Raw genomic sequence first — 18,764 nt, 5'->3', positions numbered from 1 at the left:
AAGATGAGAAATAGTTATAATACTATATCATAATTTTGATGAAAATCAAAATTTAAATTTACAATTTTTTTTTTTTTGTATGTAATACTCATTGTTATTAAAAAGATTTAAATCTTAGAATCTTACGATTTTACGATTTATGTATGTCATACGATTCGATTTACGATTCTACCCGATTCTACATATTTCTCTTAACTAGCAAAAACATTATAAGTTTAAAACATGCCTACAACGTTATTTATAAGTATATATTGTCTATTATTGGTTGTTTAGTAGATAAACAACTATTTTCTATTAATAATTAGGCTTTAAACTTAAAATTTAAAAATTTTCAATTAAATTTGGAGATGACGTCTTGATTATGCATGTCCGTAGAATCGTAGATTTTACGATTCGATTCTGAGAGGCCCTTCCGATTCAAAATAGAATCCCGATTTTAATAACCTTGGTAATACTTATTTATATTCATGTATAATAGCCATTTATTAACATGTACAAATTACAAGTAGATTTTATATCAAACTTATTTATATTCATGTATAATGGCCAAACTTAATGTATAGTACTTCTTGTATAAATAGAAGTTATCATACGTTACACCGTTCCGTGAAAAATCCACCTTTTATTTTGGAATTGTTTACCAAACCCCAGCCTCTAGCCACAACCTTGCCCACCACGTACATCTACCCTACCCCACCATGCCCATGAATGGAAGTTATCATAGGTTATGCCGTTACGTGATGTGTTCTAGTGGGTGAATGGTGGATGAGTATTGGACTAGTGGTGGATTCTATTATTGTTGGTGGTTTTTTGTTGGGTGACTAATGGTGTTTAGAGGTTGAACACTAGTTTCAATGGGCAGTTGCTTTGTTGGACTTTAGTTGGTTTGTTGCTCCTAAACTTTCATATTATAAACCTGACCTTGGTTTAATTTTAGGAAACTTACAAACATGATCATCCAAAATTAATACACTAAAAATCAGAAGATGAATCAATTCAACCATAAAAGAATGCTAAGGAAGAACAAGAAATAAGGAGCCACATACGTTAGAGAAGACATAGAACTATAGAAGGAGGAGCAAAAGCCCAAAAGCTATTCAATCAAGAGCATTTTTTCTCTAAAGAATTTGTCTTTTGATGTTGTATGTTTCTTAGTTCTTACTTAGGGAAATCATTTCAATACTCTAAACCAAAAACATTACTACAAAAATATTAATCAATTAGCAGTAATAACAACTTTTTATTGGGTGTGGGTCTCATACTTGTTGGTTGGTTATATACCAAAATGTCATTAAATTTGCATTTTTTTTTATTTATAATATTTTTGACAATGAAAAAAAGAAGCAAGTCCATGGTTGATGGTTCTTCTGATAGCCTCAATGTCTAGGTTATGGACCTCGAAGCAAGTACATGACTACAAACCCATAATTGCTGATACAATTCGCCACTTTATGGTTATGAAGGACACGACTATGAATACTAGAGTAGTAAAACAAAAATAATATTTGCCAACTAATTTCTTTAGATAATGGATAGGGAGGTCTGACGCCCTGACGGTGATGGAGAATCATTCTTTCGCTTCATACTTGCACAATCCTTGTCCAAACATATCATCTACATTTCATCTTGCTTTTGATATTATTAGTAGCTAGGGCATTCGTGGATTTCTGGCTAAGAGAGATGATTGAATCTCTTCTTTTCACAGCAGACTTCCTTTCGTTCACTCCAAGGTTGAATCTCCTTTACTGACCAACAATGGAATTCATTCCCTTCCTTTTGCTCCAAGGTTGGCTAGCCGCCACTTCCTTTAATGCATTATCCTTGATTTATTCACTCACCATTGGGGAATCACCTTCATTCACTCGCCATTGGGGAATTACCTTCAATGATTTCCTCAATTAAGCTTCATAATGTCTGTAATTATGAATGGATGATCTCTTCCATCTCTACTCCCAGGATGATTTCCTCAACGGGACATGCATCACATGGGCTGTCACATGCTTTGAAAGTCGAACTTGAGACCATTGCTTTACTAATATACTAAATTGCAAGGGGTCTCCATCTGGAAATTTGATTTCTTGGTGAAGGGGCAAACCTTCAACAAAAGTTAGTGTTAGAGCAACATCTCCCTTTCTTTCCTTGACTTGTCCAAATCTCATAGGGAGATCTTCAAGTACGCGCGGGGGGAGGGGGGTTCTTATTTGTTGATAATAAGCTTACATTTTCTTTAAAAATATGACTTATTTCTTAAACTCTGACCCAAATCGGCTAATGATCACTCTCAATAAACAAGTCCTTTCTTATTACAATGGAGCAATCTATTAAAACTAGATAAATGATAAATTATCAATGAGAGTTGTGCATTAGTGTTGACTAGGGATGGCAATGTAACGGAGATGAGTTGTCGGTCAGGCGATGCTTCATCCGCTTCCATCTACCAACGATCCATCTGTCACCCAATCCATCCATCACCTAATTTACAGTCATCCACATTTGATCCATCCATCATTCATGGATGAAACGGGGTAGATCGGGTAAAAAAAAATATATAAATACAATTTTACACTTTCATAACCAAAATAAAGATTTTTTTAAAAAATACTGGCAGTGATTATAATTAATTAATACTTTGATGCACCTTTCTAATACTTGCTCCTTTTACTATCTTAAAAACACATGTCAATTCCTAACATTGCAAATAGTCCTTAAAAATATTAAATAATACTTCCTACATTTCTTTTTAGTTGACATGTTTCTTAAGTCACGTTTGCCAAAGCACAACTTCAACCATTCATATCTTTAATTACCGATAAGCAAAAATTATAAAAAGTTGATATTTTGAAAATATATGTCGTAACGAATCTAACAAGATCGCACATGACTATATTTTTCATTATGTATAAAGCACAAAATACGGTCAAATGAAAGTGTGTGAATTGTGCTAAAGTCAAAACGTGTCAACTAAAAAAAACGGAGCTAGTATTTATTAATATTTATATATATAAATAATTTTAACGGGTGGATGGATGAGTCGAGTGATGGGTTGAGTGTATCATCACCCGCTCATCCATCTGTCACCTAATTAAGTTCGAATTTTCATCTACAATATATATTTTAACCAAGTGAATGGTTATCTATTGAGGACTTGTTCTCTTCACCTGAAATAAGTAGATCTGGTCTGATTTTTTTAAGGTCTAATCAGGTCTGATCTGAATTTTTATTATCTGGTTGGTATAATATGATTTTACAATTTGACTAAATTTTGACCGTATTTTAATACTAATCTATGAAGAAAAACATTATCAAAATGGATCTTGTTAGATTCGTCTCATTATAAACTTTTCAAATATGTAATTTTTCTAATTTTTTTAATACGCAATTAATGGTATTTATAGATAAATGATAATCAAAAGTTCAGATCTGGTTTTATCTGGATTTTCTTGATCGAGTCGATCTGGTCTAATTTGAATTTATTAGAAAATAAGTACTCCCTCCGTCCCTTTATTACATGCCTGTATTCCTTTTTTGGGTCATCAAAATTAAGTGTCTGTTTCTATTTATAGGTTGTACTTTTTTAATAATATTATTCTCTTTTTGATGATTTATCATCCTTTTTCTTTTTCTTTTGTACTTTAACATTAATTCCCAATACTTTCTCTCTCCTAATTCCCAACCACTTTTTCTTTCTCTCTATCACTCTCTAACAGTCTAACCCCACATGCATATTTATATTCTCAATTATTAATTTTAAGAAATCTTTAGTTTTTTAATTTCCGTACAAAATGAGAAATAGATATATAATAAAGGGACAGTGAAAATAATAAATATATGAAATAAGTTGAAGAAAACAAATCTTGAATTTGGATGATATTCCCACCCCTAGTGTTGACTTATGAGTTTTGTGAAGTTCCCACACTCCATATTGGGAAATGATATTTTACAAAAGTAAAACCACGTGTTTTAAAACAACTAATGCGAGTAATAATTCCCAACGCACTATTTTTTCCACTTTTTTGTCCAATAACTACACTACTTCACTTCTCCTTTTCCCTGTCTGAAATCTCAACCCTTAAAAGTTCCATAAAATCATGATCAATCAAATCTCAACCGTCCAATGATCAAATCTCTTACCCCCGACCACATAATTAATCTAATGTTGACCACACCATATAACCTCCTTTAATCCCACCAATTAAAATTGGCTGCTACTATGACTATCATTCCACGACTCATTGACTGAATTGCTCCAACTTTTCTCTCTCCTAGAAATCTTGATTCAGCAATGGCAAGTTACAAGAATGAAGGAAATGATTCAACTGCACCCCTCTTTTCTCCTTACAAACTCGGAAAATTCTCTCTTTCCCACAGGTACTTTTTTTTAACTAGTTTCCCTCTCCAGTATTGATATGATGTAGACAGGATTTGATCTCGGGTTTTGAGTAATGACCCGTTTATTATAATTTGTTGTAGAGTGGTATTGGCGCCTATGACAAGATGTAGGGCGATAAATGAGATACCAAACGATGCGTTGAAAGAGTATTACGTTCAGCGATCTACTCCTGGCGGTTTCTTGATTTCTGAGGGCACACTCATTTCTCCTACTGCTCCTGGGTATTTTTTTTTTAATTTTCTTATAATTTATATATTTTGAGTATGAATTTTGTGATGATTTGTCATAAGATTGTTTGTGAAGATTATCTGAGTAGTAGTTTATTGTTTGTTATGGTGCATTATCTTACATTTGATTTGAATTTTTTTACCGGTTTTTGATTAACTAGTTTTGTTTTTGAAACATGATTAACTAGTTTTATGACCCGTGTAATGGTAAAAAAAAAAAAAAAAAAAAAAAAAAAAAAAAAAATAAAAAAAACCAACATTACATTAGTGAAGGCGCGGAATAGGACTGAGAGAACAAAATCAACTAGCTTTATGAACCGGGCAATAAATAAAAAAATGATGAACATAACTACTTGGAATTAGTTTTGGTTTTCATTTCATTTTTGGGAAATTCTCATTTCAAGTCATGTGCTTTTGACTTGTATCATTGATACCCAATTTTGAATTTTTTAAAACTAACACTCCCTCCGTCCTATTATTATATGTCTATTTCTCATTTTATACGGGAATTAGAAAAGTTAAAGATTCCTTAAAACTAATAATTGAGAGTAAAAATATGCATGTAGGGTTAAAGATGTGTAGAGAAAAAAAAATGGTTGGTAATTAGGAGAGAGAAAGTATTGGGAATTGACGTTAAAGTACAAAAAAGAAAAAAAAAAAAAAGAAAGACAAATCATCAAAAAGAGAATAATATTGTAAAAAAGCACAACCTATAAATTGAAAGAAAATGCTATACTTAGCCCTTAGGGCTACATATAAGTATTAAAAAGACTCTTGAAAATTGTTTAAATTTAGAAAATCATGACAAAAACACGCTAATTACACTAATTTACGCGTGTTTTTGTCATGAACTTTTTAATTTTATACAATTTTCAAGATTATTTTCAAGATTATGTATAGCATTACCCTAAATTGAAACAAGCACTTAATTTTAATGACCCAAAAAAGAAAAACAAGCGTGTAATAAAAGGACGAAGGGAGTATTGATGGCTCTGTAGTTTTGACTTTTTACATAAGTTGACATTATTAATGAAAGTTTTAGATTAAGGGCATTTTCAGTTCAGTTCTTAATTTCATTCTCTCAAAAAATATTCAGTTCAACTCAGCTCACTTCAGTCAATCAGAACAGACCCTAAATTGACATATGTTAACCATGGTTATCAATACAAGAAATAAGTTGCAGTACTACCACTGGAAGAAGTTAGTAGCAATGCTACTAGTGATACATGACTTGTAGGTTCGTGTTTTTATAGACTAGGTATAGATTAATCAAATGATTCTCCGTAATAATTATTTTGATGTTTAGGAGTAGTTTTTAATATTGAGAAAATGTGAGTTTCATGTTAAAAGTAGGGGCACAATTGGAGAGGTTTGATGCATAAATAAGAAAAGAGTTGTGAAAAAATGTATAAAAAGCTGAGAACTTTAACAATTAAAATTGGAATGTGCTCTTACAAGGTTAAGTTAATTTGAATGTAGAATGTTGATAATTCCTCTTTATATCTCTGTTTGACTTTGGTAAACCTTAATGTTTAGGAATTTAGCAATCAACACTGGATAGAAGATTTGTTAAAGAAGCTACTATAGTTGAGCAGCTGAAAACAGAATCTATAATGCTGCTGTTATGCAAACTGGATGTTACCTGAACCTATTTGTGGTGCACATATTACTTTGCTGTTGCCTGCTGCTAAAATGTGAATGGCAACAGCGAAATTGCAAATTAAGCTGGTATAACACTAATTGCTATTCGTGTAATATATTAGTGAATATATAAATCAAGAGTGGAGGAAAAAGAAGCAATTTGCTGTTTCTGCCTTTCTGGATTGTGACGTGTACAGGCTTAATCTTGGCCACCTTAAGAAATAGATGGGCCATGAAGCTGAGACGGGGAGGTGGGGATCAGTTGTGAGGCATACTCCACCCCTTTCTTAGCTGTGCCCCTGGCTCTAAGGCATATGGTAGCGTTGTCTCTTCTAGCAACTGTGCACTCGAGAAATTATCAGTTAACTAATCCAGACTAGAAAAATAAAATTGGTTTTCATGTTCCCCTCATATGTTTGCTTTCTTCAATTTCTCTTATTTTGCAGTTCGCTAGTTACATTCTTCTGCTTTTAGCTTACCATCTGTGTACATATTATGGTCTATCTGACAAAAAAATTACTGCTGTCTGTCTAAACAAAAACGGAATTAATGCTGCAGGTTTCCCCATTGCCCAGGAATTTACACTAATGAGCAAGTCGAAGGATGGAAGAAAGTGGTTAATGCTGTTCATGCCAAGGGTGCAGTCATCTTCTGTCAGTTGTGGCATGTTGGTCGAGCCTCCCATACAGGTTCACTAATCACTCTTTATAATTATAAATTATTGGTATAATATAGAATTATTGCTTTATTTTTGAATTTTATTCTTCGTATTAAACGTCAAAGATATGTATTGCTCTATATAGTGTACCAACCTGGAGGCGAGGCACCAATCTCTTCAACAAATAAGCCGATATCAAATAGATGGAGAATTCTGATGCCAGATGGGTCTACGGAAAAATACCCTGCTCCTCGAGCCCTGGCTTCCCATGAAATACCTGAGATTGTTGAGCAATATCGTCAGGCTGCAATAAATGCCATTCAAGCAGGTTCATCTTCTTCTAATGATTGTTAGCTGGTGTGTGTGTGTATATGTGTGTGACCTGTGTAGTGTGTGTCAGTCGTTTCACAAAAGAAATATAATCACTATGCTTTTTGTCAAGATTACCTCTCTGGCCTTATTAGCTGTTAGATTACCTTTGGAAACAAGCAGATTTCAAATTATATGCAGGGTAACATGAGAAATATTGCTAAATTTTAAAAAGGAATATGTATATTATTAGGATGGTTAATATAATGACACTACAATTTGTAGAGTGTTTCTTGTCAATTTGTCATGGCTTCAAGGCCGACTTGAAGTATGCAGTGTATAGTTTAGCAATCAAGGACGATGAACTTAAAGAAAATTCAGCCATGTAATGCTTTAAGTGTCATTCTCAGGTTTTGATGGAGTGGAGATCCACGGAGCCCATGGCTACCTCATTGACCAATTTCTAAAAGATGGTATCAATGATCGCACAGACGAGTATGGTGGGTCCCTCACTAACCGTTGTAGATTCTTAGTTCAGGTGGTTCATGCGGTGGCTACAGCCGTTGGAGCTGATAGAGTTGCTATAAGGATCTCACCAGCAATAGACCACCTTGATGCCTCAGACTCCAATCCTCTTGCACTTGGACTTACTGTGGTCAAGTGTCTCAACAGACTCCAGTTAGATTTGAACTCACAGCTTACGTATCTTCATGTAACTCAGCCTCGATATGTTGCATATGGCCAAACTGAGTCAGCTAGACAAGGGAGCGAAGAAGAGGAAGCTCAGCTTATTCGAACTCTAAGGAAAGCATATCAGGGATCTTTTATGTGCAGTGGTGGGTACACCAGGGAGCTTGGAATGGAAGCTATTGCTCAAGGGGATGCTGATTTAGTATCTTTTGGGAGGCTTTTTATATCGAATCCTGATTTGGTTGAAAGGTTTAAGGTTAATGCTTCCTTGAATAGATATCTTCGGAAAACATTCTACACCCAGGATCCTGTAGTGGGTTACACTGATTACCCCTTTCTTGGTAAAGATAGCACCGATAATAAGGTATTGGCTCGTCTATAGTGTACCTGTGAATCTCTCTGATATTGTATGTTAGATTTGCATATGGAATTATTTCAGACAAATAATGGGGCCAATTCCTATGAAATGTGGCCTATTATTTAGGGAATAATGGGGTACATAATTTGATAATTTGCTTGCTCGCACCCTTGGGAACCAATGAACCATTATGTGATATATTGTTGTATTATTTGTATAATTATTGGCTAGTGTAGCATGTTGGAGTATGCCCTTGAAATCCACAGCCCCCATTTCATTGGGCATACGGTTTTGTTGTTGAGGCTTACATTTCAGCTTTATTCCGACTTTGTTTTGGCAGTAATTTTGTCCCTTAACTTAAACCTAGTCTAGTTTTGTACTTCATAATTAGTTTTTCTCATGATCAATAAAATTCCTATAGTCCGGTGGACTTAACCCAATGCATATTAGTGAACCATGTTAAATTCGTGTGTTCTTAATTGTTGGTTTCGTTTATCTTTATTGTAATACTCCGTATAATATAACAAAACTGCGTGGTGGATGACATTCACATATCACGTCCTGTAAAATTAAGTACCCATTCTAGTTAAATCAATTACAGTTATGATACAAAGACGCAAAGTACATGTTTGTGTAGCAGCTTAACTTTACTAGAGATCTTTTAAAATTATGTCAATATTATTTCTTGTTCTGAGCTGCATCTGCACCTATAGAGGAAAGAGGTGGGGGGGGGGGGGGGGGGGATTAAAAGGAACATGGTTATGTAGTAGACTAGTAGAGACGATGACAATTAATCTAAACAGTTCAACTGTTAACAGTGACATCGGAGGTCAATCGAAATGAAAACTTGAAAAGCTGAATAAACAAGATTCAGCTGCATCATGAAATGACCTCTAAAGTTTTTGAACATGAAGCACCAAAACAAAGTACAAAGTCCTCGAAGGAAACCAGTGATTATCCATGAATACTGGCCCCAAGGGCATAAGGTCTTTGCCCAGGCAACTAGTGCTTCAAAAGGTAGTTTGTACCTAGTATATATACATGTCAAAATGACAGGAAACCATGAATTTCTTCTACATGTTCGAATGTGTGATCTCATCACTTCAATCTTCAGAAAAGACTTTTTGCATTTATTGGATCCCATGGAGAGTTCTGACTCGTCTGAGCAATTAGTGAAGTTTCAACACTTGTTGCTTTATCAATATCTCCTGTAACAGTGTGGTTCAACCCACCAGCTTTAACTATATTAACGTTCATCATATGGTTAGTCACAAACTCAAAAACCAAAGTGTCACCAACACCAAATCCATATGATTTTGTAAAATCAATCCATCCACGGCCTAATCCAACACGACCATCTGATTGTCTGGTTCTAACTTCCATTAGCCATTTCTTTCCTTCAGGATCACATAGCACTATTATGTCTTTGTTCTCCAGCTTCTGCCTGCTGGCAATTGCCTTCGGAATATGCTGCACATCAAGGGAGTATAAGTTTTCAAGCAAATTCTGCTGATATGCTGTTGAAGAGAAATAGAGAAATTGTCCTATGCCTAAGACACATGTTTAGCAACATTAATTTCCATCATACAATCAGAGGAAGTCATCTTAAACCCAAAATTTCACAAATGATGACCATATCAGTTTCAACACCTGATGACATTTTATTAATCTAACTGACCGGCTAACATGTTGACACCATAGCAAGAAAATTAACATGTCATGGCATGCACGAGGTTTCTGACATAATACTTGAGAAAAAAATAGCAAACTGAGAGAACTTACCAAATAAGAATTTCTTGTTTTCTCTGTCCAAGTTAGAGAGAATGAAGGGCTTTTTTATTCCAAGGAAACTCTCTCATATTTATCCATGGTTCCGGGTGCATTATTGATGATACAGTTAGCAGCAAGCTCCTCATTTTCACCTATACACATGATCTGTTCTTAGGTACTTCTACATATCTGTGTTTTTTTATTCTTTTATCTATTTTGATAATAGAGGTCTTTTTGTTTGCAGAATATAACTGTCCAAAATTTAACAGAGAGAATAGGATTAATTCAGGGAAGAAGAAGATTGTTTGTTGCAACAAAACTCACAAGTCATATTAATAAGTTCCATGGGTTCAATTTTGCACTCTTGTTCTCTTTGAGAAGGATTGTCAACTTGAGAAGCCCGTCCCACGTTAACTTGAATCACATTATTTGACACAAACTCAAATTTCAGTGTGTCACCAGTTACTAATTCATTGTCTACCACAAACTCCCTCCATCCTTTTGCTAAATCTACACGACCATCTGCCCTGATTCTCAACTCCACTGGCCAGCTACTTCCTTCCTGGTTCTGAAGTGTTACTGTGTCTTTGTTGGATAAAGCCTTCCCATTTAGCATTGCCTTTGGAATTGTCTGCATATCAACTTGTCTTCAATTATGCTTTCCATTACTCAATTCTTCATAAATAATGTTAAATATATAAATTTAGGTTACGTTGTATAGAATCATAGTCCCTCAATCCCCATCATGACTACTAAAAATTTTGGGTTAAAAATAACACAAATGGCTGTCATTTTCTTACAACTTTTTGAAATGGGTGATTTTAAAGTTACACTGGCATGGTTTGATGACTATGTCAGAGTAACTTAAGTACTTAACGGTATTTCACTTGCTCCGACTTTTTGTTATCGAAAGTTAACTAATAAAATTGGCTAGAGTAGCACAAAGCCACAAACTCTTGCTTGGGTGAGCTCAACAACACAAAATTTAATAGGAGCAACGAACAGCACGAACTTTAGGGGTTGGGTGCCGTAAATGACATAAATATTTTCTGGTGCTAGAGATTCCACTGGGTTCCGGGTTTTTTATTTTTTATTTTATTTTTATTAAATTAATCCCCTCCCCTTCCTTCACGTGACTACTATATTCTTTGTGATTGTCTAATTGGGATTTGTCCAAGGCTGAGGCAATTCTTTTCTTCAGATTAAACAATAATCGACATCCACTTTCAGCATCAAATAAGTTTCAAAATATCAAATCTAACCAAGCTATAGTAGGGCTATGTAGGATCCCAAAACCTCTGGTTTAACTCCTTTCTTCTTAAGTAAAGCCACAACTTTAATGAAATGATCAGTTATAAGCACCGAATTATCTTCAATTCTCTGTTATTTTTTTTCCTCATATGAATAGTCACATGAAGGGGAACGGGAGTTAATTTAATAATAATAAATAAAAGAACCTGGAATCTGGTTGAATCTCCGGCACCGGAAAACACTGGTGTCATTTACGGCACCCAACCCCATTGCTCCACTTAAAGTTTGTGTTGTTGAGAGCACCCAAGTAAAAATTTGTGTTGTTTCAACCAATTTTGCCTAAATACTTCTTTATTCTTTAATATTTCCTAAAATGTAGAAAACAAACTAAAAGAATGTGGATGGGGTTGATACAGTTCTAATATGAAAGTAATTTACCAGATAATAAGTTAAGTGACTGGCCTTTCTCCAGGTCAGAGAGAAACACAAACCATGTTTAGTAGTTGACAATATACATTTTCTCCTCGTGCTCCTGTCAATAAAGGACGGCTGCATCTGATATACTCCATTTTGAACAGCTTACAACACACCAAGACACCGAAACAGTTCTTAGATCAGTATCACAGCAGGTAAACAATTAGAGCTGCTTCTTACTTGGAAATGTAAGGTGAACTAGTAGTAAATCAACTTACAAGGTGTTTTAGACCATGGACTTGCTTCTGCTTCTTTATGGATTAGCGGAGTTTCTGTTGGGGATTCAAAGGCTCCAACTTCATATCTTGACTCAAAATTTGTTCCTACTGAATTTTTCAGACCAATACACCAAGATGCCAAAAGCCCAAAACAATTCTTTGATCATCAAAATCAAAACATGTAAAACGACAAGAGCTGCTTCTTACACGGAAATGTTAGCATAAATTGACTTACAAGGTGTTGTAGGCCATGGACTTGCTTCTCCTTCTTTATGGGTTGACGGAGTTTTTCTTGGAGATTCACAGGCTCCAACTTCATACCCTGACTCAAGAGTTGTTCCTACTGTTTTTTCAGACCCATCTTTCTCATAGATTTTCACTTGGAGAATTGATGGTTCTTCAAGCTCGAAGAGCAAGAAGTTTCCAACTTCCACAGAATGTGCTTTCACAAAGCAGTCAAAGCCACAACTGAGACACAGATTGCCATTTTCATCCTCTTCTATGTCCACCCTCCAACATTTTCTGGTTCCAGAAATCTCTAAGATGAGCCACGGTGGTATGTAATCTTCAAAGATCTTAGCGAAGGCAGGGGGTAATGGCTACAAGAACAGATTAGAAGCAATGTTAAGTTATAGTAATGTAAAGTTATAATAATTGTTGAATTGGTTCATGACACCCATGGTTATTACTGTTAGCAGAAAGTCAGACAATCAGTTCAGGGTTGGGTGGAAGGGTAAGGGTAAGGCGGCATATATTTAAACATTTCATCCCCCTTATCCCATTGGGAGCTTCCTTAGAGATTTTTGCATGAATTTGATGCTATAAAATCAAGATACCTAACTAAAAATGTAGAATCATCAAAATTTCAATCAACTATTCTTTTTGGACAGTCATAATTCAGAACTCTGTCGTAATTGTGCTATCTAAATTTAAATGCTTTGAGTTGTCGAAACGGTAGCTGTATAATGTGAAGTATTCATTTGATCTTGTAAACACAACAAAATTATTTGAATATAAAGTCATTTCATTTTCAATCATTGCTATCTCCTTCTCAGCCTCCTCTATTTTCATGTCCCCAAAAAAATAAAAAAGAATTTTAATATACACAACATGTGAGAGTAATTGTGCCAAAATGTCTAGAGAGCTTCTGTAAACTTTAAATGCCTGAACTCAGGATACTTTTAGCTACACTTAGTAAATTCAATTAGCATTTCATAAGCTTATCAACAAGAAATCATAACTTGATGGAAGGGCTGATAGATTTGACCTTTAAGAACTTCCACACTATATAAGCATGTCATAATAATTTTGCTGAACAAGTAGCACTATTTGCTGATTCACATTTTAAAACTACTATGGAGGAATCCATTGCAAGAGAAGTACCAGCTTCTGGGTGAACTCATCCTCGAGAACCTTTATAAAGGACGCTCTCTTAAATGAAAGCTTACGCTTGTTGTCCATCGCAATTCACAGCCAGTCTGGTAAGATGGTAACTGTGCAAACCAAAGTAGTAAAATACTGAGCCAATTTCTATCACTTACATATAAAAGTTGAAATAAGTAAACTCAACTATAAGTTTCCTATGTTACGTTTGGATAATACTTCTACTTCTAACTAGTATTCATGAAAGACAAGAAGGCTGGATCGAATGGAATGTATGGAGCATGTTTATAAATTATTGTAACATCATGCCCATCATGCCTTGCATTATTGGTAATCCGTCGTCTTCATTTATATGAAGTCAGAGTTGCTTAGAAGTGTCAAAACTACGTCGAATCAATTTAGTGCTAATTTTGGTGGTAAAATAGCAGAAAATGACTAACAGTAAACAAAGATTCACAAATTTGATTGACCAAGATATACTACCTTCTTAACAAGCTATGTTTTGACATACACAACTAAGGAAATTAACTATGTGCTCTCTTCACCTGATTTTCATGTATCTCAGCTTTTAGCCACGAAATCAACTTATTTTTCTAGAAATTATCTTATTAGAACTTAATGTAGCTGTGAATTGGAACTTCAAAATCTGTAATTTTCCTAAAGTTGACTCACCTGATTCCTTTTTTTCTTGAATCTAACTTATCTAAACTTATTATTCCCAAATTTACTGAAAATCAGATCAAGTGATGACAAAAGAGTCTAACCCTGTGTTTTGATTCTTTTGAATGCACAACTCAACAGATTAATCCAATTTCAATCTTTTTTTTTTGGATTTTTTCCCACTACATTATTAATTAATTAGGTATAACGAAATATCTAAATCTTTCCATTAACACGTCAATTAACTACTAATTAAACACCCAAAAAAAAACAAAAAAAAAACTACCTTCACATCATCCAAATTCCTGACATTACATTTTTGTGAATCATTTTCCACCAAAACAAAATGAATCCAAAGTTCAATAATTTATGAACAAGATTATAATCAAAATAATCTATTATTCAGTCCATACTCCATAAATAAAATGTTGCATCTCCAATGTCCCAAAAAATAAAAAACACAAATGTCTAGAAATGTTTTCAAATTGCATGTCAATTGAAACAGGGCAAAAAAAAAAAAAAAAAAAAAAAAAAAAAATTCAAGAAAATACAACACATCAAATTAGAAATTAAGATATAATCATATGATACAATGAGGTTAATTACCTGAAGCAGTTAAACTGGTCGCTGTAGCACTGAATTTTGAAAGCTCCTTTTCTCTCTCTCTTTCTCTCTCTTATGTAACGTTATTTGTGAGGTATGGAAGGTTGAGTCCTGCCCATCCGAGACAGGAAGTCAGATTGCCACTGTGTGGGGTCAAAATTCTGATTAAGTTATTGACACGTGTTAGTATCCTATTGATATAGGAGAAATAAGAAGAAGCTATTTTAGTAGTTTTGGCGGCAAATTCTGTTTTAGCCAATTTTGTTATTTTCAAGTTGTTATTTGCAATTTTGTCTTTTTCTGCTTAACAATATTACAGCTGTAATTAGAGAGAATCTTTTTCAGTTAAGGTCATGCTTTATTAATGACAATAGGTTGTAATATGATCATTATGCAATCAATTACAACTCTTCTCTATAATCCTCTCTTTCTCTTTCTCTCTTCTCTGTTATCCCTCTGTTCTTCCTTCTTCTATCATTTTTTTTTCTTCTGCATTTTGAGCTAAAATATAGCTCCATTAGTAATATAAGGTTTGTACCTTATCAGTGGTATCAGAGCAGACGCTGTGCTGTACTCCGATCAGTCTGGCACCAACCTTGACTACTCGGGTTACCAAAATGGAAGCTCATATTGCCGCATTGGAGAAACGATTTGAATCTCACACTGCTTCTTCTGCTCAGCAATATGAGGAGATGATGAAGATGATGCAGAAACTTCAGGAAAACATGGCAGCGCTTCCTCTTTCTGATGATCGATCCAGACAGCCTAAGTTGGGGTATAATCCTAAACTTGATTTCCCTAAATTTGATGGTAGCAATCCTAGGATCTGGATTAAAAAGTACTGTAAATATTTTGATTTATGCAAAATACCAGATGATAAAAAAGTTGATCTGGCTTCTCTGAACATGATTGATAAGGCTGAAACCTGGATCTCTAGCTATCTAGCTACCAGATCTAAGGTTGATTGGAGTGACTTTGTGATTGATGTAAGTGCTAGGTTCAAAGATGAAAGGGGAATGAATGTAGTTGAGGAGTCTAATAAATTGCAGCAAGTTGAGAGCATTGAGTCTTATGTGGATGAATTTGAGAACCTCGAAGCTGTCATGATCCAGAATAGTTTATGTTTGCCTAAAAATTACTTGCTGGAAAGCTTTATTGGGGGATTGAAACCCGGAATCAGACCCTTTGTGAGAGCTTTCAAACCTCAGACTATTGCTGCAGCCATTGAATATGCAAGGCTACAGAATGAGTCCATTTCAGCCAATTCTCTTAGAACACCCAAACCTACTTTCACAAAAAATTACCAATCCTTCCCTCAAACCCACAAACAGCCTGCATTACTACCTACCCCTACTACCCCTCCTTTATCCTTGACCAAACCCATGTCTAAACCCTATCTAAAACCTAAATATGTTCCTGCAAATATTAGAGCTGAGAAAATAGCAAAAGGGTTATGCTACTATTGTGATGCACCCTATGACAGAAATCACAAATGTCAATTTAAGGAACCCCAGTTATTTACTGTTGAGATACCAGGACTTGATGAAATTGATGCAGCTGTGGTAGAGCTGGAGGAACAGGACACAACACCTATGAGTGAACCTTTTGTTTCTTATTTTGCTCTGTCTGGTGGTCAGAGTTTTCACACCATGAGGGTGTCAGCTATGGTGGGCAATACACCTTTACATACTCTCATTGACTCAGGTAGCACTCATAATTTCCTGGATGTGCATATGGCTGAGAAATTAGGGTATAAATGTGAGAGCATTGATGAACAATCTATCTTAATTGCTGATGGTAACAAGCTGGTGTGTCAGTCTGTGTGTAAGCAATTCTCTTGGAGAATAGGGAAACATGAATATGTGGCTGATGTGATGTTGATTCCTCTAGGCAGCTGTGACATGGTGCTAGGAATTCAGTGGTTAAGCACCTTAGGATCCATTTCTTGGGATTTCAGGCAATTGATTATGAAATTTCAAAGAGATACTGAGGAGGTTGTACTTAAGGGAATTCCAACAAAGAAACTGAAGGTGTTAGCAAATGGCCCTTCTCTGAAGTTGTTGGATAGTGCAGCCCATATTTGCTTCATGCAAGCTGTAGACATGAATGACCCAATCACTCATACATGTTTGGTGCAAGTTACAGGTGATGATACAGTTCATCAAGCTCTACAGGACTTGAAGCAGCAGTTTGCTGGAGTTTTTGAAGAACCTCTAGACTTACCACCATGTAGAGGTGAATTTGACCATAAAATTCACTTGGAAGCTGGTGCAGGAGCAGTAAATATTAGACCCTATAGATACCCTTTAAAACAGAAGGATATCATAGAGCAATTGGTGCAGGAAATGCTTGACAGAGGCATAATTCAATTTAGCACTAGTCCTTTTGCTTCACCTGTGGTTTTAGTGGGCAAAAAGGATGGTACATGGAGGCTTTGTGTTGATTACAGGGAATTAAATAAGAAAACTGTTAAGAACAAATTTCCAATTCCAGTTTTGGAAGAACTCATTGATGAATTGTCTGGGGCAACAGTTTTTAGCAAGTTGGACTTGAGAGCTGGTTATCATCAGCTTAGAATTCACCCAAATGATGTGTTTAAAACTGCTTTCAAGACACATGAGGGTCATTATGAATTCTTGGTCATGCCTTTTGGGCTAACCAATGCCCCATCTTCTTTTCAAAGTTGGATGAATGTTGTATTCAAGCCATTACTGAGAAAATGTGTCCTGGTTTTCTTTGATGACATTCTGGAATATAGTAAGTGCCTTGAAGATCATTGGAAGCATTTAACTGATGTGTTTACTATCATGTCTCAGCACTCTCTTCATGCCAAGGACAGTAAATGCTCTTTTGTTACGTCAAGGGTGGAATATTTGGGGCACTTCATTTCGGGCAAAGGAGTTGAAACTGACCCAAGTAAGGTTGCTGCTATTGAATCCTGGCCTATTCCTTCTGGAGTTAAGGATCTAAGAAGCTTTCTTGGGCTAGCTGGGTATTATAGAAAGTTCATTAAAGGGTATGCAATTATTAGCAAGCCTCTCACTGACTTGCTTAAGAAAGGGGCATTTAGTTGGTCTGATTCTGCTCAATCTGCTTTTGAACAATTGAAGAGAGCTCTAGTCACTGCACCTATTTTGGCAATCCCTGATTTTTCCAAGCAGTTCATTGTGGAAACTGATGCATCAAAGACAGGGATTGGTGCTGTCTTGATGCAAGAGCATCACCCTTTGGCTTTTATTAGCAGATCATTGGGCACTAAATGGCAAAAACTTTCTGTTTATGAGAAAGAATTATTAGCCATGGTTTTTGCAGTACAAAAGTGGGAGCAATACTTGTTGGGGTCCCACTTTATTGTCAGAACTGACCAGAAAATTCTTAAATGGCTCCTTCAGCAGAAAATTTCTACTCCATTTCAGCAATTCTGGTTGTCTAAATTGATGGGGTTCGATTATGAAATTCAGTTCAAGGCAGGCAAGGAAAATGTTGTAGCAGATGCTCTTTCTAGATTGCCTGGCTCTGACATCTTACTACAGGCCATCACAGTGGTTGACTCAAATCTGGTGCAATGTCTTACAGATAGCTACAATTTGGATGACAACACTAAAGAACTTATTTCTAGGCTGCACAAGGGTGAGTCTGTAACTGGTTTTTCTTGGAAGGATGGGTTATTGAGAAGACATGGCAGAATAGTTGTGGGCCCTGATGACAATCTCAGGAAGAAATTATCAAATGGCAGCATGCTTCTCTGGAAGCAGGACATTCTGGCAGAGATCACACATACAAGAGATTGCACACTCTTTTCTATTGGAAAGGGTTAGCTAGGGATGTGAGTCACTTTGTGAGAAAGTGTGTGGTTTGCTAGGCTTCTAAGTATGACACTTCTGCCAAGCCTGGTGCATTACAACCTCTTCCAATACCAGAACAGGTGTGGACAGACATATCCATGGATTTTATTACAGGATTACCCATGTCCATGTCTAGAAATGTGATATTTGTGGTGGTTGACAGGATGAGCAAATATGCTCACTTCATTGCTTTAAAGCATCCTTTTTCTGCAGTTGAGGTGGCTCAGGCTTATTTAGATAATGTTTTTAAGCTTCATGGATAGCCTAGAAGCATTGTGAGTGATAGA

General features: G+C 35.5%; 1 protein-coding gene and 1 long non-coding RNA gene across 2 annotated transcripts; one reads left to right on the top strand and one right to left on the bottom strand.

Moving 5' to 3' along the window:
• Positions 1-4,221: 4,221 nt before the first annotated feature.
• On the top strand, positions 4,222-8,496 carry LOC145580029 (12-oxophytodienoate reductase 3-like). The gene is made up of 5 exons (XM_081637344.1): positions 4,222-4,368; positions 4,471-4,611; positions 6,817-6,947; positions 7,062-7,244; positions 7,636-8,496. The coding sequence occupies exons 1-5, from the start codon at positions 4,283-4,285 to the stop codon at positions 8,295-8,297; spliced, it is 1,203 nt and encodes a 400-aa protein (XP_081493470.1). The 5' UTR covers positions 4,222-4,282; the 3' UTR covers positions 8,298-8,496.
• A 1,920-nt stretch (positions 8,497-10,416) lies between these two features.
• Positions 10,417-12,088, bottom strand: LOC145578856 (uncharacterized). Its single transcript, XR_014098933.1, has 3 exons — positions 11,987-12,088; positions 11,733-11,872; positions 10,417-10,674 (listed from the first exon to the last, which is right to left on the bottom strand). It is a non-coding gene; the product is annotated as an uncharacterized LOC145578856 (long non-coding RNA).
• Between the last annotated feature and the right edge of the window lie 6,676 nt (positions 12,089-18,764).

This window comes from Chenopodium album, chromosome 14, assembly GCF_948465745.1.
Source record: "Chenopodium album chromosome 14, dcCheAlbu1.1, whole genome shotgun sequence".
Classification (NCBI taxonomy): domain Eukaryota; kingdom Viridiplantae; phylum Streptophyta; class Magnoliopsida; order Caryophyllales; family Amaranthaceae; genus Chenopodium; species Chenopodium album.
Note: the sequence above shows the minus strand (reverse complement) of the source record. Positions and strands in the feature narration are given on the sequence as shown.